The 25357-nt window shown below is 40.0% G+C and overlaps 1 protein-coding gene across 1 annotated transcript in view; it reads right to left on the reverse strand.

The window, feature by feature from the left end:
• Positions 1 to 25357, reverse strand: part of ENTPD1 (ectonucleoside triphosphate diphosphohydrolase 1) — a 93146-nt gene that overhangs the window by 34241 nt on the left and 33548 nt on the right. Inside the window, exon 2 of the mRNA XM_036265569.1 lies at positions 4420 to 4547. Within this exon, the coding sequence (XP_036121462.1) occupies positions 4420 to 4547 (128 nt within the window). The remainder of the gene's footprint in view (positions 1 to 4419; positions 4548 to 25357) is intronic.

Consider the following 25357-nt stretch of genomic DNA (forward strand, 5'->3'; position numbering starts at 1 on the left):
GGTCCTGGTGGGATCAAGCCTCAGGTACGCAATGTAGTGATATGCTCATAACATCCTCTTTTGGGTGACTTTCTTTCCTTTCCTGTTTGCTGGGGATCACTTCCCAATACAAATATCTTGCATTTAATCCTTTTTATTAGGATATGGTGTTTGTCAAAACTAAGACAAATGAAAATAACTTCAATCTTTGGGTCACAAAATTTAGCCCCACCTCCACTTTTGAGAACCTCAATTTTGTTAGGTATAAAATGAGGATAATCTTTCATTCTTCACAGCTTTGCTGGGAGGAAGAAATTGAATTGTGTGGAAATGATTCATAAACTGCAAAGCATTATATAAAATAATGTTATCACTGTGGTTTAGGAGGACTTCCTTTACTATTCAACCTCTAAATGATCAAATTCCTCAGGACTTGGTCCTTGCACTCTTCTTTTATCACTTTTTACCTTCTTCTTATGATCTCATCCATTTCTAAGGCTTCAATTCATCAGTGACATCAGAGACGTATCTTTACTCTAGAGCTGTGCTATCCAGTAAGGTGGGCACTAGCCACGTGTGGCCGTTGAGCAATTGAAATGTGACTTGTCTGAATTGAATGTGCTGTAAGTGAAAAATCACACTGGAATTTTAAGATTCTATGAAAAAAAGAATGTAAAATATCTATTAATAATTCTTTATTGTGATGAAATGTTGAAATAATACAGGGGTGGGCAGAAGTAGGTTTATAGTTTGTATGGAAAAAGACATGCAGGTTATGATTATTATGATAGTTTTATTAATGCAAAAGAATATCACAATGGCCCAGTACACTTAGGTACAATCTCGTTAGTGTTCAAATTGCCAGCCTTCATTATTTACACATTCTTGTAGTCTACTTGCTATGCTCAAGCACACTTTGGCACAGAGTTCTTACCTAGTTTTGCCCACCCCTGTATTTTGGATATATTGAGTTACATAAAATGTATCACTAAAAGTAATTTCACCTCTTCTACTTTTTAAAAATGTGGCTCCTAGAAAAACTAAAATGTGGTTTCCAATATTTCTATTCAGCAGTGCAGGTCTCTTCTCTGAGTTCCAGATCTGAATACTCAACTGCTTCTTTGATAAGTCCCCTTGCATATTCAATACTTCCAAAACAGTTCTTCAAAAATTGAACTCAAAACCTTCGCCTTTTTCCAAACTATTGTATTAGCCTCTTACCTAATCTCCTGCATCTGCTCTTATCCCTTCTCCCCCTAATTCACTGCAGCCACAGTGATCTTTTCAAAACACAAATCTGATCATGTTGCTGACTTTCCATTGGTTTAGGATTAAAACTAAAAGCCTCAACCTGACTTGCAAGGCCCTGCCCACACCACCTCTCTCACTGTCTATCCAAAGCATGACCTACTCTTTTTTTATAATCCTCACCTGATGATATTTTTCCCTTTATCTTCAGATAGAGTCAGAGGGTAGGGGGGAGAGGGGGAGAGAAACATCAATTCAAGAGAGACACATCGATTGGTTGCCTCCTGCACAATCCCAACCAGGGCTGGGGACCAAACCACAACTGAGATATTTGCCCTTGACTGGAATTGAACCCACGACTCTTTGGTCCTCAGGCCAAGGCTCTAACCACTGAAAAAAACCGGCTGGGGCTCCATTGATTTTTAGATAGAATGGAAGGGGGTGAGAGAGAGAGAGAGAGAGAGAGAGAGAGAGAGAGAGAGAGAAACATTGATGTATCTACACATCGATTAGATGCCTCCCACAGGACCCAACTGGGACCAGGGATTGAACCTGCAACCCAGGTACATGCCCTTGACTGGGAATTGAACCCACAACCCTTCAGTCTGTGGGCCAATGCTCTAACCGCTGACCCACACCGGCCAGGATGCATGACCCACTCTTGCTCTCCAACCAACTTCTGGTAGGTATCCAACTATTTCCTGCTGTGAGATTCTTACACTTGCTTTCCTTCTGCCTGGAATACTCTTTACCCAGCTAACTTCTAATCATCCTTCAGACATTATTGTTAATGTCATTTTTTCTTTCAGGGAAAACTTTTATTTGGTGGCACTCATCACAACTGTAATTAATACTGTCATCTATTAAATGTGTTTCTTTCCCCAGATGGTAAGCTCAGTCATAGTTGTATTGGCTTCCAAATTGTGTAGACCAGTGCCTGATATAAACACTTAAATACTTAAATAATAATTATTGATATATAAATTTATGAACAAATGAATAAAGAGATGCTGGATAAGGTACGGTCATAAAAAGATGGTGTGTTTTAAAACAAATGTTCCAGGTACAAATATCTAAATGTGTTGTTATCTTTAAGTCATCATTTTTGGAAGGGAATACATTTCTTTATCCCAAAAAAACTACTCAAATCAATTTAGTAGTTCATGATATTTGGTATTAATTTATAAACCACACAAGTAAAAAAAAGTCTCATTTATTGTTCCTAATTTTGATTTTAAAAATATTTAAAATGCACCTTCTTTATCAAACTTAATTTTGAATGATTTCAGAGATAACTATCAAAAGGTGTGTTGTAAAGCAGCAATGTCCAATAGAACTTCCTGCAGAATGGGAATGTTCTGTGATTGCATTGTCCAATTCAGTAGACACCAGCCACATAAGGCTATTGAAAGAGCTCCATGTAGCTGATGACAGTCAAATTAGACAGCATGCATAGCTTAAAGCCATCACCAGAGACAACTTTCTAAAATATTTTTGCCCTTAATATATTCCAGCAATCTTATTAAAATTACTGCATAACCTCAACAAATGGCTAGTTTGCATATATAAAATGCTCTTTGAGTAAAATAAAGCAGTGATATTGCTATAAAGATTCACTTCAGATGCCAGTGTCAGCTCTTCAAATACTTATACCTTTTATTGAAAGAATGCCAAAGGCATTGTTCCATTTTGCCAAGCCAACACAACAACATGAATCACAAGACTTTAAGATGACCACTGAGAAGGAGAGAAAGAAGGTCATCCATACAAGTATTCACTAGGAACACAGAGCTCAAGTCAGTCATGGATTTTGCCTCCTAGGCAGTCCCCCTTTCCAGTGATGCAATAAAGAACATGTGAAAAGGTCAAATCAAGAAGGCAATCATGTACTTTTAGAACTGGTAAACAAATAACAGAACTGAGATGTCATGAGGCTTCAACTGTGAGTGAAGTATTGCCAAGAAAGCCAACATCACTCCACATTAAAAGGCAAGAGACCATTGCCAATGAGATAGCATCAGCCTTCTGTACTGACAAAGGAGCTGCTGTGCAGTCTCAGTTGAGTTGAATTTGTATGGCAAATAGATGCCAACATAACATCCAGGCCTTACAGCAAGTGATTTGGGTGGGTGGCAAAAGTTTCAGCAGCCTGGTATATGCATCCATATTTCCAGGCTTACAGTTTAATATCTTCAAATACTAGAAAATATACTTCTGCACATGTATTCCAGGGCCTCCATGGTCAAGTTAACTTCTGAATGTGTCACCGCCCACACATACATATGTGCTCATTAGCATGTCAGTAAATTCTGAGTATATCCTTGTAGATGTATTTACTGTAATTTTAATGAAAGATTAAAATGTGGTATTTACAGCATAAATGTAAATTTACCACATGCTTTCTAATTAAAGGATTAAATAAAATATTGACATATTACAAGGTACTTGTGAGATACTAATGTCTTTGAAATTTTACTTTGAATTTGAAAGGAGAAATAAATCACAGCAGAGTTAATGACCCTAATTATTTTTAATGATATTAACTAGCTCTTCAAATATGGAAATTCATATGAAATCTGTCTATCCATGAATTCGTTTCAAATTACTATATCTGATACTTGTTTCTCTGTGTCTTTTTAAAAATTGATTTTGCTATGTTCTTTTATATTTTAGAGATTAAGAACAAGTCTCCCCCACAATCTTTTACTTCCAAAGTGCTTTATACAAAGCTTTGCAATTATTTTGGTGATAGTGATAATGATAGAGTAAGAAGAACAAAGAGTACAGTGTTGTGACACATCCCCAATGAACAATGAGTAAGAAGGAGAGACAGCACTAGACAGTAGAATATCAGCACAGTATAACACAGAGATGGATGTGGTGAATAAAGTCTTTGTTTCTGTTATTTATTTAAATAATTTGCTGAACAATCATAAAGACAGTTATCTTTCCCATCGTTAACTGATTTGAGGACAGAATTTAACTATTCTGTCCCTCTTTCGGAATGAGCATCCGTTTCCATTTTACTTCCCTAATCCAATAGTGACTTGCTCCTGGGCTGCCAGAACCTCAGTTCCTCCTATATGCTCTGATTTACCACCACCTCCTTTTTCTTCACTCTGCCCAGTCCTCTCATAACACACACACACACACACACACACACACACACACACACACACAGATTTGAGTTACCTTAACATTTTCTGGCAATGGTTTGTTCTGGGTCAGCCCCACAGCGATCAAAGCAATCACAGCCATGATAAAGGAGAAGCCAAGAATGATCAGTATATTTCTGGAACAAAATCTCTTCAGTCCAGAATCTAAAACCAAAAACAGAACAGAAAATATCAATAAAAATCAATAACCAAACACCAAGTTTCCTCCCCTTGCTGTATGGTCTAGTGCTAGCTATCTTGACATTTCAAAGATAGATAAAAGAATCTTTATCCATGAGGCACTTGCAAAGTAATTGGGTAATAATTCAAGAACAAAGGATTTATCTGTAATAGATGAGGGCCAAGACTGAGTCAGTGGCTGTCATAAAGAAAATGGGCAGAATTGGGTCTGTAATCAGATATGGAATTAGAGGGAAGAATCCCAGTTGGCAGTTTGTTTAATAGGTATATAAGTCTATCAAGGTACAATGAACAAATAACAAAAAGCAAGGGTAGCCCTCTTCAGTTTAGAATCTATCACAAAATGTTTAAGATGTGAAAAAGTATTCAGAATACATCATCACAGTCCCACAACTCTGTGACATTTCCTGGCTTGACATACCCCTTGCATTTCAACCACATTTATATATTAACTGGTAATAGTATAGATGCTATGGGTTTTTTATTATTTCATCATTCACATTATCTTATCTATTCTGTCCTTCATTTCACCTTGTTATGGGACATGAAAAAGCTCCAGGAGAATTATATAAAAGGCAAAAGTTACTTTGATCAGAATAAACAACATATAATGCAGGTGAACAGAAAATGGGTGGTTGCCCCATTATATCCACTCTGACAACTCACTCTCTTCCTCTCTCAAATTCCCAAATTATCCCCTAACTTTTTTCTTAAGTTTTAAGCAAGAAGGGTAGGATAAAGTAATAAAGACACATGTGGAAATGAGATGGGTACTCCAGAATAGATTACACTTCTCTGAGGACAGGGCCTGGGATTAAAACATCTGAGAAAGGAGCCCAAGCCTCCTCTTCCCCTATTGGTCAGCAGGAGCATCGGTACATGGAAATGGGCACCCCTCCTCAAGCTCTTAAGTAGAAGCTTGGGCTTCATCCAAAGGATTATAACTGTACAGGTCTTCAGTCTGCATTAAACACTAGAATCTTTTTTCCCAATTGCAGTTGACATTCAATATTATTTTATATTAGTTTCAGGTGTATAGCATAGTGGTCAGACATCCATATAAGTTACAAAGTTATCCCCCCAATATTTCAAGTACCCACCTGGCACTATATATAGTTATTACAATATTATTGACTATATTCCCTGTGCTGTACTTTACATCCCATGACTATTTTGTAACCACCAATTTGTACTTCTTAATTCCTTCACCTTTTTCATCCAGCCTCCCAACCCCCTCCCATCTGGCAACCATCAGTTTGTTCTTTGTATCTAGAGTCTGTATCTGTTTTGTTTGTTCATTTATTTTGTTCTTTAAATTTCACATATAAATTAAATCATATGGTATGTGTCTGTCTCTGACTTATTTCACTTAGCATAATATGCTCTAGTTCCATCCATGTTGTGGCAAATGGTAAGATTTCATTCTTTTTATGGCCATGTAATATTCCATTGTATATATGTACCACCTCTTTGGGTTTTTTTTAGTTTTATTTATTTATTTATTTGATTTTGCTACAGATGTTTCTCATTTTTCCCCCACTGACACCCTCCTCCCCTTCCCCCTTACCCCATCCCCAGCTTTGTTGTCTATGTTCATTGGTCATGCATACATGCATGTAAGTTCTGTGGTTTATCTCCCCACCCCCACCCCCAACCCCTGCTCCTCTGAGGCTTGGCAGTCTGTACCCCACCTCTATGTCTCTGGGTTAATTTTGTTCATCAGTTTGTTTAGTTCATTATATTCCACAAATAAGTGAGATCATGTGATATTTGTCTTTCTCTGCTTGGCTTGTTTTGCTTAGCATAATACTCTCCAGATTCTTCCATGCCATCTCAAAGGATAAGAGATCTTTCTTCCTTTTTTTTTTTTTTTTATCCTCACCAGAGGACATTTTTCCATTTTTTGTTCAGATAGAGTGAGAGGGAGGGAGAGGAAAAGAGAGAGAGAGAGAGAGAGAGAGAGAGAGAGAGAGAGAGAAACACTGACGTGAAAGGGACACATCAAGTGGCTGCCACCCACACAACCAACAAGGGCTGGGGACAAACTACAACCGAGGTACATGCCCTTAGCGGGAACTGAGCCCAGGTCTCTCTGAACTGCAGGCCGATGCTCCTACTGCTGAGCCAAACTGGCCAGGGCAGAAATCTTTCTTTCTTACAGCTGCATAGTATTCCATTGTGTTCATGTACCACAGCTTTTTTATCCACTCATCTACTGATGGACACTTGGGCTGTTTCCAGATCTTAGCTATTGTAAATAGTGCTGCTATAAACATAGGGGTAAATATATTCTTTCTGATTGGTGTTTTAGGTTTCTTAGGGTATATTCCTAGAAGTTGGATCACTGGGTCAAATGGCAGTTCAATTTTTAACTTTTTGAGGTAATACCATAGTGTTTTCCACAGTGGCTGTACCAGTTTGCATTCCCACCAGCAGTGTACTAGGATCCCCTTTTCTCCACACCCTCGCCAACACTTGTTTGATGATTTGTTGATGGCGGCCATTCTGACAGGTCAGAGGTGATACCTTATAGTTGTTTTAATTTGCATCTCTCTGATGATTAGTGACGTTGAGCATTTCTTCATATGTCTCTTGGCCTTCATATGTCTGTATGTCCTTTTTGGAGAGGTGTACCACCTCTTCTTTATCCAATCATTTATTGATGGACACATATCTTGTCTACTATAACTAATGCCACAGTGAACATAAGGATGCACATATCTTTTCAAATTCATGTTTTGGATTTCTTTGGATAAATACCTAGAAGTGGAATTGCTGGATCATACGGTAGTTCTGTTTTAAACTTTTTGAGGAAACTCCATACTGTTTTCATAGTGGCTGCACCAATTTGCAATCCCACCAACAGTGCACAAAGTCAACCTCTAGAATCTTGAACCAGTCCTTACCCATCAGATAAAACAGTATAAAACTTAGGAGGGAAATTTTAGCAACACCATTATCTACTTCTTCTAAACAAAGGAACAACAGATGAACTATATAGCACTTCCCACCTTTTCTACTCCCCAAAGAACCTCAGTTTTGTTCAGATGCCTGCTACTCCAAGCAACCCACGTATGTCATGGGAAAGGGATACAACCCCAGCTCAGGGACAAGCCTGATTGTTCTGCATAATGTCACTCCCTCAGCAGTGATTGGTCCAACCACGGGTATGTACCCCCAAATGGCCCAGGAACCCCTGGAGGAAGTCTACTAGGGCAAGTCTAGGGGGAAAAAAGGAAGCATTGTCCTTCTTCCTCAGACATTGTCCTGCCTGGGTGGGATGACATCGAATGATGGCAAGAGCAGAGATGGAGAAAATGAGTCCTTCATGGCATTTTGAGCTGCTAACACAACCAACCCTGATTCAGTCCTTCCATAAAATTTATGCTTAAATTCAGTTAGAGTCAGGATTTTAAGACCTTGAGGCCAAAGCATCCTGATATAACTGGTGTGGCAGAGATGTCCTGTTTGATGCCAGAGCCCTGGCATCTGGAAAAGAGCTCCCTAAGTACTATCTACCCTCCTCGGGGTTCCCAAAGTTGTGATATTAACAAACATAGCTCATAACAAGCACATGCTTTAGATGAACAGTTACAAATCTAATACCCAATGGCAGCAGATTGCAGCAGTGTATCCACTGAAGTGGAATTTTTAATGCTTTACTCTCTCTCAAGATGTTCAAAATGGTCTACCTATTTAGTTATTTTGTTTTCATGAGCATGACAATTTTGCTGTCTCATTTTCCTTCCACATCTATCCAGCACTAACCTTAACATCCAATGGAAAAAGACCAACAAGGTCCCTACTCCTTGGAGTTCAAAATCTAGTTGGGGATATAAATAAACAAGGAAAGCAATACATAAATAATTGACTTCAGTTGATGATAAGTGCTAAAAAGAAATCAAAACCAATGAATGTAATACAGGGACTTGCAGTAGAGTTGGGGTGTGGGGACTGAACTGAGGGTCAGGAAAGAAGGTCGGGAACACCTCTCTGAGAAGATGACATTTGAATTGAGACCTGGATGATGACTAAACACAAGCTATGAGGAGTAAGAATGTTCAGGAAGAGGGAACAGCAACTGCAAATGTCCTGAGGTAGGAAACAGCTGGGTGTGCCTCTTAATTGTTTCTTCCTTTTCCTCCTGAGAATATTTACTAACTCATTATTATCACTGAACAGTTGATAGTACAGTTTTCCACATTTGCTCAGCTCTTACAATCGTATCCAAATTGTTAGAATACATTCAAGACTTTCATCATATTCTTCTTATTAAAGAAATGATAAGGAAAAATAGCTTAAATCAGAGAGAAAGTTTAGGAATTTTCAATACACAATTTTCTAAATTTTATTAACAAAAAATAATGGCTAAGTTTGTTTTTCTTGTAACTCATAGGATTACCCAGAGAGGAGTAATTAAACTAGTATGTTTTCTATGGCCTATGGCAGATAGTTTTCAAAAGCCCTTATCACATCCAGGAAGCCAGACTGTTCTTAGGAAGTGGTACTAAACATGGGGGTCCAGGTGGACTTATATGGGACATGCTCATGAAAAGGGAACTGCTTAGGCGACTGCCCCCCTCTTCTTGGACCCCTAAAGCTCTTTCAGATGCCATGACTGCTACAGTCAAGTTCTGTTATGGAAAATTCACAATGATGTCTTCCCTTTGAAAAGTCCCTTATTTGCCTTGTAGATCACAAGAATGTGGTTTGTATCATACAATGGGAAACAATTTCAAGAAACATTTTCAACAAAAATATCTAATGGCAAAGTATTATGTTTTCCTTTGAATTGTCTCATTATACTGGTGAATTCAAGACTACTACTTCCCTCCTATTTTTTTCTTTTCATGTGACAAGTGAGAAGCCTTTTCTGTTTAAGTTGAGAGAGCAGGTAAAAACTTCAGCTCTTTATTTAACAGAGAAACAAAAATAAAGGATCCCCAAGCTTTGAGTAGAGACAGACTGATTTCAAGCCATTAGCTATGTCAGAAGCAAAAAAAGAAAGTTTTTGATTCTTACAGAAAGTCATCATGATATCCTATTAAAGTGAAGTTAGCATCCTATTAAAGTGAAGCCTAGAATTATTTAATTTTGTCCTTAGTCAAAATTCTGCTGTACAGAGAAATCCCAGCATATCAACTTCATGATACCAAAGATGTTAATACAGTATCTAACTACTTTATTCCATTAATGAAAAGAATTGAGGTGTTGGCAGATGTGGTGGGTTTCAGGCAAAAAAAAAAAAAAAGTTTTGTTCTGTGGATCTAGTGTGACTCATTAGATTCAAATTGTTTCCAATTTCTGACAGGGCATATCCGGACTAAGCTTGGCTTGTTGTATAGAGAAGAAAACAGCAAACATGGGTGGACACTGGTGAGTGAACTGTGCAGTGCTATGGTTCTTCCTGTGTTTACATAGCCCAGGGATGGACAATCAGTGGAGCTCAGAGGATTGGCCCTGTTCTGGCCTTGCCATTCCCCCAGTCCCCAGAGTCACTGTTCCAAAACACAGATGTTTGTGGCCCGGGCCAGTTTGGCTCAGCGGTTAGAGCGTTGGCCTGTAGTCCTGAGAGACCTGGGTTCGGTCCCCGCTAAGGGCATGTACCTCAGTTGCAGTTGGTCCCCGGCCCTGGTTGGGTCATGCAGGTAGCAGCCACTCGATGTGTCCCTTTCATATCGATGTTTCTATCTCTCTCTCCCTCCCACTCTATCTGAACAAAAAATGGAAAAATGTCCTCAGGTGAGGATAAAAAAAAAGAACAGATGTTTGTGCCCAAGATCATAATGCTTAACATTATGACCAGTAGAATGTAAGTTCTCTGATGCAGGGACTTTTCCACCCCCCACCCCACCCCCCCACCCCGGCTTGTTCATTGCTGTATTCTTAGTTTAATGAATATGAATTTTGGATTCTGACTTTTCCTGAGAAATTTCCAAGATTTTCTTCACTTGGAATTCGATTCCCCTCTTTCTTCACCAAGTCTTTTGTCTTATCTCCTTCAAAATCAAGCTCAATAGGGGGTTTTCTTCCCCTCCATATGCTTCAAAGCTCAGTTGTTCTGGTAGTCTTCTCTTCATGGGCTTTGGCATTCTTGTACAATAATGAACTCACAGAAAGAAAAACTAAAAAAAAATCTCATTTACCATTGTGGCATAAAAATTAAGATACCTAGGAATAAACTTAACCAAAGATGTAAAGGACCTATTTGCAGAAAACTACAGAACATTGAAAAAAGAAATAGAGAAAGATATATAAAAAAAAGTGGAAGCATATACCTTGTTCATGGATTGGAAGAATTAACATCATTAAAATGTTCATACTACCCAAAGTAATCTATAGATTCAATGCAATCCCCATTAAAATACCAACGACATCTTTCACAGAACTAGAACAAATACTTCAAAAGTTCATATGGAACCAAAAAAGACCCTGAATAGCCACAGCAAACTTGAAAAAGAAGAACAAAGTAGGAGGGATCACAATACCATATATCAGGTTATACTACAAAACCATTGTAATCAAAACAGCCTGGTATTGGCACAAGACAGACATATAGATCAATGAAACAGAACAGAGAACCCAGAAATTGACCCAAGACATTATGCTCAATTAATATTTGACAAAGGTGGCAACAGCATACAATGGAGTAAAGACAGCCTCTTTAATAAATGGTGTTGGGCCCTGGCCTGTTTGGCTCAGCGGTTAGAGCATCGGCCTGTGGTCTTGGAGAGACCTGGGTTCGGTTCCCACTAAGGGTGCGTACCTCAGTTGCATTTTGTCCCCGGCCCTGGTTGGTCATGTGGATGGCAGCCACTCAATGTGTCCCTTTCACGTCGTTGTTTCTCTCTCTCTCTCTCTCTCTCTCTCTCTCTCTCTCTCTTTCTTTCTCTTCCTCCCATTCTACCTGAACAAAAAATGGAAAAATGTCCTCGGGTGAGGGTAAAAAAAAATTTTTTTTTAAATAAATGGTGTTGGTGCATGTGTGCATGAACAATGGACATGGACAACAAAGCTGGGGACAGGACTGGGAGGAGGAGGAGGGGGGAATCAGTGTGGGGGGGAAGGAGAAACATCTATAACAAAAATAAATTAAATAAATAAATAAATAGATAAATAAATGGTGTTGGGAAAATTGGACAGCTACATGCAAAAAAATGAAACTAGACCACCAACTTACACCATACACAAGAATAAACTCAAAATGGATAAAGGACGCCCTGGCCAGTTTGGCTCAGCGGTTATAGCATCAGCCTGCGGTCCAGAGAGTCCCATGTTCAGTTCCCGCTAAGGGCACGTACCTCAGTTGCAGTTTGTCCCCGGCCCTGGTTAGTCGTGCGGGTGGCAGCCACTCGATGTGTCCCTTTCACGTCGATGTTTCTCTCTCTCTCTCTCCCTCCCTCCCACTCTATCTGAACAAAATATCGAAAAAATGTCCTCGGGTGAGGATAAAAAAAAAAAAAAAATGGATAAAGGACTTAAATGTGACTCATGAATCCATAAAAATTCTAGAAGAAAATCTAGGCAACAAAATTTCAGACATCACATGCAGCAGAATTTTCATTGATAACAACGTCTAAGGCAAGAGAAACAAAGGACACAATTAATACATGGGACTACATCTAACTAAAAAGCTTCTGCACAGCATAAGAAACAATCATTAAAGTGGAAAGGGAGCCCACTATATGGGAGATGTATTGCCAACAATACATCAGATAAGGGGTTAATTTCCAAAATATATAGAGTACTCATACAACTCAACAAAAGGGAGACAAGGAACCCAATTCAAAAATGGGCAGAGGATCTAAGAAGACACTTCTCCAAACAGGGCATACAAATGGCCAAGAGACATACGAAAAAATGATCAATGTCACTAATCATCAGAGAGATGGAAATAAAAATGACTATGAGGTATCACCTCACACCTGTCAGAACGGCTGCCATCAATAAATCATCAAACAAGTGTTGGTGAGGGTGTGGAGAAAAGGGGACTCTAGTACACTGCTGGTGGGAATGCAGACTGGTGCAGCCACTATGGAAATCAATATGGTGTTTTCTCAAAAAATTAAGAATTGAACTACCATTTGACCCAGTGATCCCACTTCTAGGAATATATCATAAGAAGTCTGAAACACCAATCAGAAAGAATATATGTACCCCTATGTTCATAGCAGCATTATTTACAATGGCTAAGATCTGGAAACAGCCCAAATGTCCATCAATAGATGAGTGGATAAAAAAGCAGTGGTACATACACACTATGGAACACTATGCAGCTGTAAGAAAAGAAGATCTCATATCCTTTGAGATGACATGGAGGGACCTGGAGGATATTATGCTAAGTGAAATAAGCCAATCAGAGAAAGACAAATACCACCTGATCTCACATATTTGTGGAATATAATGAACAAAAAAAGGTGATGGACAAAATAAACTCAGAGATGTAGAAAGGAGTATGGTTCATACTGACAAACTTCAGAGGAGGGAGGCAGGGGGGAAGGAGGAGAGAAACCAAAGAACTTACATGCGTGTATGTGTAACCAGTGGACATAGACATTGCTTTCGGGGCAGGGGTGGGGAGCAGGGTAGGGAGGAGGATATCTGGGGAGAAAAAGGAGAAACATCTGTAACAAAAATTAATTAATTAATTTAAAAATTAATTAATAAATAAAAATTTGCCTGCTATATTTGGTCAGGCTATCATTTGTCAGGCTAATTTGGTTAGGTATGTGATGTTAGCTGGTATTGGTTTCATGGGCCTTACACGGCCTGCAGGCCAGACATTCCCTACCCCTGAAAGGCAACCAGAACTGCATGTGCAAAGGCCCTCAGATGGGACAGTGCCTGAAGTGATGAGGGGGAGAATAGTAAGAGATGGTCAAGGGGTAACTCGTTGCCTTGCTTGTAGGGCCTTGCAAGTTTCGATGGGAGCTTTCCCTTACCTAAAGTGATCTGACTTATATCTAGTCATTTGTATAATCTATAGTTAGCACCACCATCAGGGCCTTTGAAGTTCTTGGAGAGGGAGGATGTGGGCTTTTAGGCAGCACACCCCTGCCTCTTGTGAGGAGGTGCGGAGGCTACCCCAATGAGGTCATATCATAGGACAACCACACAGCCAAGTCTGAGGAGCGCCTGGCTCTGTTGGTAGTAGAGCTTGTGCCAAGACCAGAGCTGGGAAGATGAATCAATAAGGAGTAAATACCATCACATGAGAGGTCTTCTCCATACCTTTTAGTCCAGGTAGCTCAGGACTAAAGGACATTGGCTAAGAGAGCATCGTCATGAGCGATTGCTGAGCCAAAGGTCACCAGAATCCATTAGCAGGAAGCCAAACTCCACAGACTTCTGAGGGGTGGCTCGAGTGAAAGCAGAGTCCAGACAAGTTCACCTTTGCTCAGTCTCTCTAAGCCTCCGTTTCCTTATGCAAAATGGGAGTCAAAATGGTACCTACATCATTGGGTTGTTGGTAAGATTTAATGCACTAACAATCATAACAGCCTACACTTAGAGCCTTCACTGTATTCCAGATTCTGCTTTTAGCACTTTAAATAGAGCAACAGATTTAACCCCTCACTACAATCCTATGTAGTAAATGTACTATATCATCTATATCAGTTTCCTAGGGCTGTCACAACAAATTACCACAAACTTGGTGACTTAAAACAACAGAAGTTTATTCTCTCACAATTTGGAGGCCAAAAGTCCAGAATCAAGGTGTCAACAGGGCCAAAGGCTGTGGAGAAAATGCCTTTTTTGCCTGTTCCAGCTTCTGCTTGCTCCTGGGGTTCCTTGGCTTGTGGCTTCATCACTTCAATTTCTTACACATGGCCTTTTCCCTCTCTTTTGACTTATCAGGACATCAGTCATTGGATTTAGGGCCCACCTTAAATCCAGAATGACCTCATCTTAAGGTCCTTAGTTACATTTGCAAAGACACTACTTCTATTTTTTTTTTTTTCTTTATTGATGTTAGAAGCAGAGGGGAAGGAGGAAGGAGAGATAGAAACATCGATGAGAGAGAACATTGATTGGCCACCTCCTGCATGCCCCCAGTCGGGGGTCGGGCCCACAACCTGGGCATATGCCCTGACCAGGCATCAAACTGGTGACCTCTTGGTGCATGGGTCGATGCTCAACCACTGAGCCACACCAGCCGGGCAACGCTACTTCTAAATAAGGTCATAATTACAGTTACTGTTGTCATCATCATTATTGTCACTTTACAGATGAGGAAACTGAATCACAGAGAGGTTTAGTAATATACAAATACTAAATATGAACTTCAAGGCCTCAATGATGACCAGTTAAAGGGCAACAGGCAAAGGGAGACTGAGGGAAAATAAGATGGACACAGGAAAGACAGAGAATAAGAGCACAAGAAAGATGTGTGTTGAGGGGAGTGAAAAGAGAGGCAGAGAGACAGGTAATTAATAACCCATGTGCTGTTCCATGAATTTTTTGAACCACAGACTTCAAAGAAAGTTATTTGCTTTATTTGTGATCTTTTATTTCTACTCTTTGAAATGTTAATTAACTGGTTATTCTCACTTCACAGCCTTTTAGTAAGAAAAGGAGTGCATTTGTCTTAAACTAGCCTGGCTGATCCTGGGCGGATGCTTCAGAGGCTCAGTTTCGGGTGGGAAGACCCCATTTAATGACAGTGGAAACGTGGGTTGGGGCTTGGGGGAACAAACTCTTCCTGTCAATCAGATTCTGCCAATCCCATGCTCCCCACCCCACAGTTCTTCTTGCTGTGGGTTGTGCTCTTCTCAGATTAGCAGCAAGTAACTGACTTTGCACTTGGTGGCCTGACTCTAAAAATGTTAATGACTGCAAAAGTCAAATGCCAACATGGGCTCTGTATGTGGAAAATAAGGAAGCAAAAGAGTCCTCTTCCCTTGCTTTCCTCCTCACTTCCTCCCATCATAATGTCTACCTCCTCACCCATACCCCTCTGGCCTCTCCTAAATTCTATTGCCCATAGATTGCATGGAGCACAATAGGTCTTTGTGGACATTGTGGAATCCCATATTCAAATATAGGGTTGGCAAGGAGGAGGGTTGTTTCCATCAAAGTGACATCACTGAGACAGACAGGAATTCCCTGTGTCCCAGCCAACAAGCATAACAATCTCAAGTATTGATAGTCTCTGCACATTGCTTTCCACTGAATGAATCCTCTTCCACATCTGAAACTGAAGAATTATGCCCTGGGGACTCTACACTTTCTCAAAGCAGCTGAATTTCTCAACAAGTCTTGGTTATTTGTAGCCAATGAGAAAGACTGAGAAAATCTGTACTGACCATACATATATCACTAGTGTGGAGGTCATGGTGGGAGTAGGATGAACTGACCCACCCAGGCCACCTAGCCTTACAGTCCCCTGTGTTCTATATCTTAAATTCATAAATCCTCTCATTTCTACCTGCTTATTTTTGTACCCATGAGGTACAAAAGTCAGAAGCAACATAAAAATATTTCTGCAGCAAAACATGCCATAAACGAAGTTTAAAAATGACATACTGGGGAAAATGTTCATAACAACCATGAAATAGTTGGTTTTCTTAATATATATAGTCATTAAAAATCATGAAGCCCTGGCCGGTTTGGCTCAGCAGTTGGAGCATCGGCCTGCGAACCAGAGAGTCCTGGGTTCAATTCCTGCTAGGCCCTAGCGGCTAGAGGCACGTACCAAAAATAAATATATATATTAAGAAAATTATCAACTCACCTAATAGAAAAATTGACAAAGTATATGAATAGACAATTCAAAAAAAAGAAATATATATTCTCAATATATTAAATGTATTCTAATTACCCTTGAAGAAATATAAATAAAAACATCAAGAGATATCTTTATCACCTATCAGAATAGCATATTTTAACAGTTTGAGAAATATATTATAATATTATATACTTATTGGAATGGACAAAATAAAAATATTGATACTGCCAAACAAGTATGCAGAGCAACTGGAACTCTTGTACATTGCTGCTAATAATGTAAAATGGCACACAGACGCTTTTGAAAGAGTTTAGCAGTTTCTTATGATGTTAAACATATACTTACCCGATGACCAGGCAATCCCACTCTTAGGTATTTACCCAAGAAGAGTAAAGACATATGTCTATACAAAAACCTGTATCTAAATATTTTTAATGGCTTTATTCATCACCAGAAACTCAGAACAACCCAAGTGTCCATCAACTAGTGAATGTACCAAATGTGTAATATAACCATACAATGAAATTCTGTTCTATAATGCAAAGGGCATAAACTGCTGATAAAAGCAACAACGAATGAATTTCAAAAGCATTATGCTAAGTAAAAAAAAGTCAGACTCAAAAGGCAACATACTGTATGATTTAATTTATATGATATTCTGGAAAAGGCAACACCAAGGCAAAAAATAAAATCAGTGTGCAAGATGCAGAGACAGAATCGACTACAAAGGGAAATTTTTGAGATGATAGAATACTTTTGATTGTAGTGGTGGTTAGATGATTATATATATTTATTAAACTTAATAGAACTGTATACCTGAAAGGGTGAATTTTACTGAAATTGTATATATCAACAAGGATATGGGGAAACAGGCATGCCTTACGTGTTGGTGGGAGTGAAAATTCATACTACCACTTTGGTGGGAGGCAATTTTGCAATATCTATCAAAGAGTCAAGTATATATATCCTTTGACCCAAGAATTCTACTTCTTGAAATTTAACCTGCTGATAATATTCATAAATGTATGAAAAGATGCATGTATAGGGATGTTCAATGCAGCATTATTTGTAATAACAAGTCTAAAATGACTAAAGGTCCAGCCCTGGCCGGTTTGGCTCAGCAGTTAGAGCATTGACCAGTGGACTGAAGAGTCCCAGCCAAGGGCACAAGTTCCATCCCTGGCCCCAGTAAAGATCCTGTGGGAGGCAACCAATCGATGTGTCTCTCTCACATTGATGTTTTTCTCTCACCCGCCCCCCTTCCCACTCTATCTAAAAGAAATCAGTGAGAAAATGTCCTCAGATTTTTTTAAAAATGACTAAAGGTCCATTAATTGAGGTCTGGCTGTATAAATTCTAGTACAGCTACACATAATACTATGCAGACATGGGAAGTTTGAGATCTATGAATGTTGATGCAAATTGTCTTCAAACATTTTATTTGGTAATAGCAAGATATGGAATAATGTGTGCAGTATGTTCTCCTGGGTAAAGGCATAGCCATCTCTGGAAGATTATAGATTCACTAGGAGGACTCACAAGACTCAGCATATAGTCATACTTGCAGCTAAGATACCTTATAGTGAAAGGATGTGAAACAAAATTGGCAAAGAGAATAAAAGTATGGGTCAAAGTCTGGGGGAAACCAGATGCAAGTTTCTAAGGGTTTTTCCCAATAGAGACCAAAGGACACACTTAATTCCCCCCAGCAATGAGTTGTGACAACACATGTAAAATGCTGTCTATCAGAGAAGCACACCAGAGACCCAGTTCCCAGGGCTTTCTTTGGGAACTAGTCACATAGGCACCTTCCATCCAGCATATACCAATATTCCAAACTCTCAGTAAGAAAGCAGGTGCCCAGCACAAATAGTCTAGGCACAGCAAGACAACCCCATCAGTTTTCAGAATGGTGAGAATCCTTCTGAAATCCAAGCTCCCAGACACTAGCCATGGGCCAACCCTGCAAGAGGTCCCCAAAGGACAGCAGTCCCGGGCCTGCATGTTAATTGCCTTCTGCACTGAACAATTCTTAAAATATTTTACCACATGACCTTTCTTATTTCCACCCTCCTTCTTCCCCTCCCTTCTCTCTTCTCCTTCCTCTGGCCCACCCCTATATTCCCTCCTTCCTTATTTTTCTAAGAATTTTAAATTCTTAATAGAAATTCCTGATAACACTAAGGCTTTGAGTTGAAGAATGTTTCCAGTTTAGAGTAAATGGCAGAGATGGTAGGAAACCAGAAGATGGGCACTGGGGGAAAGGAAAATCGTGCACTGCTGGTTTGATGTTGACTTTGCTGATTTTCTGCCCACTCTACTACCCTTCTAGCCACTCACCAACCTGGTCCTCATGCATTCTTTCTTTGCAGACCAATGTCATCTCTTTTTTATACTTTGAGGCAGGATCATCAGATCTCATTTGGTCAAGCTTTGGGTAGATTCAAAGCTTTATCTTGAAGGGAATTGGCACCTCCTCTTAGACACCTCTACTGTTATATATCAATACAAGAGGAAAAGCTCTTTGGATAGATATTATCAGGTGTCTAAATGTCCATGGTGATTTTGTCACAGATCATCTGGTATCTAAACAGCTGGCTGTCTTCAGCCATCAACACTGAGTAGCAACACTTTAAACACTTATGTGAAAATTCAATTATTAAATTAATTAGTATCTTGTTCCTGTCAAAGGTGTAACAGATACAACCGATATTTGGAAGGGAGAATCCAAGAGTCCCCTAGATTTTTTAAAAACATATTTTATGTACTTACAGTGATACCTCGGTTCTCGAACATAATTCGTTCCAGGAGGACAGTCGAGAACTGAATTGTTCGAGAACCAAAGCAATGAAACCCAATAGGAAAGCGTGACTCCACAAAGCGTGACTCTCTCTCTGCACTCACACTGATGACGCAAGCAAGGCACGCTGGGCCGAATGAACGCCATTCGGCTCAACTCGGCTCATCTCGGAAGTTCGAGTTCCAAATATTTGTTCGGATTCCGAGACAAAAGTTTCTCGAATCTCCTGGTGGAATACCGATTTGGTCGAAAACCAAGGCGTTCGAGAACCGAGGTATCACTGTATTTAGAAAGGTAGAAGGCAGGAGGGGTTAGAGAAAATTCCCTGGAACTTGAAGAAAGGAGTGTCCTCCTTGAGCAAAACAAGTAAGACCAACACATGACAGATGAGAGCAGCTCCTACCATAATTGCCCACACTTTAAAAAGTATGTTCAGTCTTTTGACCTGAATATTTCCTCAAATCCAGAATACAACTAAGAGGGTGGTGTCCTTCTCAATTTTTTACCCTGAATGTAGAAAGAATGTGTGAATATGGTTGAGTTGGGGTCATCTGCATGGAGTTAAAAGGCAACTAAAAGAACTGGTCAGTATGGTGTGTCTCCAGTAAGGTCTGGAGCCCACGACTCAAGTATGCCATTTCCCAAAAAGTTCCTTCTCCATAGTGATGAAAGATGACCCCCCTAAAATAATCAAACCAATTGCCCCCACTATTACTTGATATTCACCAAGCTATCTTGCCATGACTTTTGTACAGAGTAGAAAAATGAGCTGACCATTGTTAAGCAATAACTGGGTATTGTGCCTTCTATACCTATCTTTTGCATGTTTGGTTTCACAGGAGTCTCATTCTTTTTATTCCACAAGGTGAAATAGACGGTCTTTCCCTAAAAGACTCGGGCTGCCTGCAGAATGCAGATTCAATGCAGAGACTACGGCAACCACATGTACAGCACAATCTGTGAACTTCTTGCTTACAGCCAGGCGCTCTGCTTTTTCATTTGCTCAGACTCACCAAGGTAGGAGGCGTGCAGCAAGACAAGAAAGCAGACTTGAAGAGCCAAAGCAGATAAAAGTGATTACATAAACTATTTTTTTTGGAATTAAATTAATGTTCTAAATGGAGGGAAGAGTGTATTCACCTCAGCAAAGGCTCAGAATACCCAACGAAAGGAAGCATGTGTTATGGTACTTGGAAATGGTGGATAACATATTTAAAATTCTTTCTAGAAATTCCTGCAAACCCAAAGACTCTGGGGAGTACATGATTTGAAGAGGAAAATTTTACTCCATCTTCTGGGAAAGTCTTCATTGCCTACAACTGACCTCTGAGAATGACACATTGGTAGACCCATCTTTAGGGACAAGATAGTTAATTTGAATTACAAAGACACTATTGGGACCAACCCCCACCTATTCTCTCAGGACTAAGTGGGGAACACTAATTCCTCTCTTCTTAAAGCTTTATGTGGTGCTGGTATGTTCATTCCATTTTTATTCCCTTCAGCTCTCTCCCTCAGCATCCCAGTGCGCTGATCCATGCTGCATCAGTTCTTAGGATTTGACTTCCTTTAGCTTGTTTTTTTTTCTCCTTGTACTCTGTGTATTCCTAAACTACACCTCCCCACAACCCACTCACTCTTTGATCCACACACCTGGCTTCTGCCCCACCATTCCCCTAAAGCCACTCATACAAATATCTAATGGATGCTTTTCAGTATTTACACTTCCCATAGAATTTGATGCTGTTAACTTCTCACTACGAAAGCTCTCTCCTTTCTTGGCTCCCATGACACCAGGCTCTTCTAGTAGTCATCCTACTTCTCCAACCTCTACTTTGCTGGCTCCTCATTCTCCTCATACCCTCTAAATAGGGATGTACCACAGAGCTCCATCTTGGAATCTTGGCTCATCTCACTTCACTTACATACACCCAACTGAATGGTGATGACTCCCTAATCTTTATAGAGATAACTTCCTAATCTCTGTAGCAATAACTCCCTGATGTGTACCTCCAGTACAGGACTTTCTCTTGACTCCTATTCTATAATTCTTGTCACCCACTGGACATCTGTTTTGATGTTCTACAGTCAAACTCACCATGTCTGAAACTTAATGTTCTTTCTCATTCTAACTTTTCTGTATAATCTTCTCAGTGAAGGTTACTACCATGTCCTCAATTTCCTTAGACTCCTTTTTCCTCCAATCAAATTCCAAGTTTTGTTGATTCTATCCACTAAGTATCTCTCAAATCCACTTATTTCTTGGCTGGACTCCTACAACTTCTGTAGAGACCGGCCCACATCTAGGCTCTTCCCCTTCCAATCCATCCTCAGCTTTGAAACTAGCATCATCAATATAACAATGCAGCCCTGGCCGGTTTGGCTCAGCGGTTGGAGCGTCGGCCTGCGGTCCTGAGAGACCCGGGTTCGGTTCGCGCTAAGGGCATGTACCTTGGTTGCAGTTTGTCCCTGGCCCTGGTCGGTTGTGCGGGTGGCAGCCACTCGATGTGTTCCTTTCACATCGATGTTTCTCTCTCTCTCTCTCTGTTCCTCTCTCTCCCTCCTACTCTACCTGAACAAAAAATGGAAAAATGTCCTCGGGTGAGGATAAAAAATATATATATAACAATGCAGACCTGATTATACAATCCACCAATGTCAACTTCTTCAATGATTCCTGTGTCTCAAAATAAAAGTCAAATTATTTAACAATAATTTTAAGGTCATGTCCTCACACAATCCAGGTATATTCAAGGTATTAGTCTCTAAATTGGCCCTTCTTTTTTATATCCTCATGCCTTGTACAATGTTCCTGTTTCTTTTTTCTGTTTAAAACACTCTTCTTTCCTCTCTTCTTTATCTAGCTAACTCCAACTTATGAGGAAATTGAGGCTGAGGATCATTAGTTTATGTGTCACCACGTCCAAGAAGTCTTCCTGAAAGTCTCTTGCCCTCCTCTATTGATGAATACCCTCCTTTGCATCTGTCTCAGCACTCCTCCCACAATACGATAATGGCCTTTCACCTGTGTCAGTCTTATAGAGGAGAACACCTTGAGAACAGACTGTACCTTTTAGATCTCCAGAAACCATCTAAGGGTCTGGCCTATGTCAGTATTCCATATGTCAGTTGAATAAATGAATGGATAAGATTGATTTGAATTTTTAGTACACAATGGTTTTCATCAAGAAAAGGGGGAGGGGATTTATTTGATTATTACAAATGTGTTTTAACTTCTCAACTCCATGGTTCTATTTTTAGTGAGCTGCCAGGCAACCTCAACTTCAGTTTGCGTGTGTTGTAGGAAGCAAGAGGACAGATGTTTGGGCAGTAAATCCCAAACCTGGATCCCAGAGCTTAGTCATAAACTCCATGGAATATTTTCTCACTGAATTACCAAAAAGAATAGACTCAAATGATGTGTTTATAATAAAAGAAACTACACATTCAGTCCTTTCTAAGCAAGCATGGTTAGCTCTGCATTATTTCAGAGAATAAGTCAGTCTGGTTAAAGAGAGGCAAAACACGTAAGTAATAATGCATCTCCTTATTTATGACTATGTAATGATCCAATAGGATGGAAGTGCAACCCTGACTTTCACTAGTTGTGTGACTTGGGCAAGTTACTTAACCTTTCTAAATCTTCATTTTCTAGATAAATTCCATCATTTACTTTGGGAAATTGATGTGAGGACATAGTGAGCTCTGTATAAAAGAGTGATTAGAATAATCCCAACAAGTCCCATGGCCTCAGTTACTACTGTCCATACGTGGGAAATACTCTAACTTATACTTAGTACAGACTTAGGTGTTCTTGACCTTTCAGCTGTCTCCTTGACCTTTTAGCTTGGATGACTCGCAGGCACCTCTAACCTATTCTGCCCAAATAGAATTCATGCTCCTCCCCCCCAAAACCTGTCCCTCCTATAGCTTTCCATGTCTCAATATCCACAGCTCAGTGAACATCTCCACTAATCATCCAGTTGTGACATCAAGGACAATAGCATCCTCCTCCACCCTGGCCCTTCACACCCAGGCAACCCACTCATTCAGCAAATGTTACTGAGACCTTGTGTCAAGTCCTGAGATTCTACCTCAAAGATTCTGGTGCCCACCTACCCGCCTCCCTCCCACTGCCTTCTTCTGAGTCTAACCACCACCACCTCCCACAGCATGCCCTAACTGTTCTCCCTGCATCCACTCTTGCCTCTTGACAATTTGCTTTCCACACTGCAGCCAGAGCAATCTTTTCAAAGTGTCTGTCTGATCACATCACCCACCAGTTACTTAAAACACTTCACAGCTCCCCATTACTTTAGAATGAAGATCAAAGTCCTTCATGTAAACCATAGGCCCTATGTGTTCTGCCCCTCCCGAGTTTCTACCCTCTTACCCACCATTCCCTCACTCTTTTCACATTCCACAACATTTTCCACATTTTTGGTATCTGTGGTTCTTTACCATTTATGTAACTCCAATAAAATTGTTGCAGCTAAATCACCTTTTTAAAGGAGGGCCTCCTTTCAGCCCTCATTTCACCATTCCTCCCCTGCCACGGGGCTCTGGAGCAATTTTTTTACTCTGCCTGGAATGTTCTTCTCCCACTCCCTTTGCTTAGCTATTTTCTACTCAGCCTTCAGATTTCAGCTAAAAAGTCACTTCCTCAAACATGCCTCAGAGACCCCTTCCCACGAATCCCACACTGGCTGGCACTCCTCGTATCACTCTGAATTCATCCTTTGTATCACCTAAGGCTATTGTGATGAATGAGCTACATGTTAAGTGTTCTACCACACCTGTCATTCTCAGTTCTGGCTGCATATTAGATTCACTGGAGAGCTCTGTGAAAACACCAACTCCAGAGTCCCACCCCAGACTCATTAAACCCGAATCACTGACGTGGAGTCTCAGCATCGCTGTTTTTCAGTGATTTCCTGGTGCATCTAATATGCAGCCATGGTCAAGAAGCACCAGTTCAGAGGGCAAGGACCATGTTTGCTTATCCACAGCTTTATCCCTAGTGCAGGCACACAGCTGTGTCGGCCCTCAGTAGTACCACTCAATGAATAGTAACTGCAGTCATGATTGTTGTTGCTGCGTTGGTCAGTTTGCTATGATTAAGATCATAACTTTTTTCACATTTTTGGCATCTATTATTGCAAGAAAATAAAACTGTAATAGCCAAATCATCTTCTTAAAATTCCACAAGTTTCTATTTTCCTGTCGACATAGAGCTTCAATTAAGGACTGGCCAGAAGTGATTAGACATAATGTTTTCAAAACAACCCACATCTCCAAGGTGGAACAAAATACAGCATATTAAGAAATTAAATTCGTATATACAATTTCTTTTTATGTAGGTATATGTCAGTAATCATAGACATTTGAATAGTGCCTTTCTAATTTTGTAATGATATGACTTAATTAGATTGGCCACTGCCTACTCATTCTGATTCTATTTGACTTTACTCTTCTCTATTACAGATTTTCTCCCCTGTAACTTGACTTATTTTACTCAGCAAATGTCAACCCCACTCTCCACCCTGGCTTAGTGTTTAAGACTAAAGTTTCTTTGGCTTGTGGTTTTCCTGTTCAGAGAACCTTCTAAAAACATAGTTTCTGTAATCCAGTTTTCAACCATAAACCTGCTCAGAATCACCTGGAAGATTTGTAAAAACAAAAATTGCTGGGTCCCAACCTCAGAGTTTCTGATTCGGTCTGTCTGGGGTGAGGCCAAATAATTTGCATTTCTTACACGTTGCCAGGTAATGCTGCCGCTGCTATCCACAGACCGCACTTTGAAAACCACTGCTTTAACTCATACTTCACTGTAGCTACCCACTAGCTAATGACTGATAAGTTTTTTAATTGAGAAGAGCAGTTGTGAGGCCTTTTAGGGGTACAGTGGGTGAAGACTTTCCAGTTTATTCTTTCTATTTAAAATACGACCATCAACCTTTCTTTCAGGATTTCAGAGGGATTTTCTCTGTGCTACTTTTGTAAACAACTCAACATATCCCACCCATAATTCTCTCTTTTTATAAGAAAGAGCTTATGAAGGTATGTGGGGGTAGCATGCCTCCCACCTGTTGCTAACGGGCCATTGCCTCAGCCACCCTTGTTCACCACCCTGAAGCCAGCCAACTTTGTGAAGTCACCTTCGGGATTGTTGAGCACAATGGTGGGAGGAGGACTGAAATAACAGCCAGGGAATTTCTAAGAAGTTCTTCAAAAAAACAAGCTTCA

The sequence above is a fragment of the Molossus molossus genome, unplaced genomic scaffold (genome assembly GCF_014108415.1).
Source record: "Molossus molossus isolate mMolMol1 unplaced genomic scaffold, mMolMol1.p scaffold_m16_p_17, whole genome shotgun sequence".
In the NCBI taxonomy this organism is placed as follows: Eukaryota; Metazoa; Chordata; class Mammalia; order Chiroptera; family Molossidae; genus Molossus; species Molossus molossus.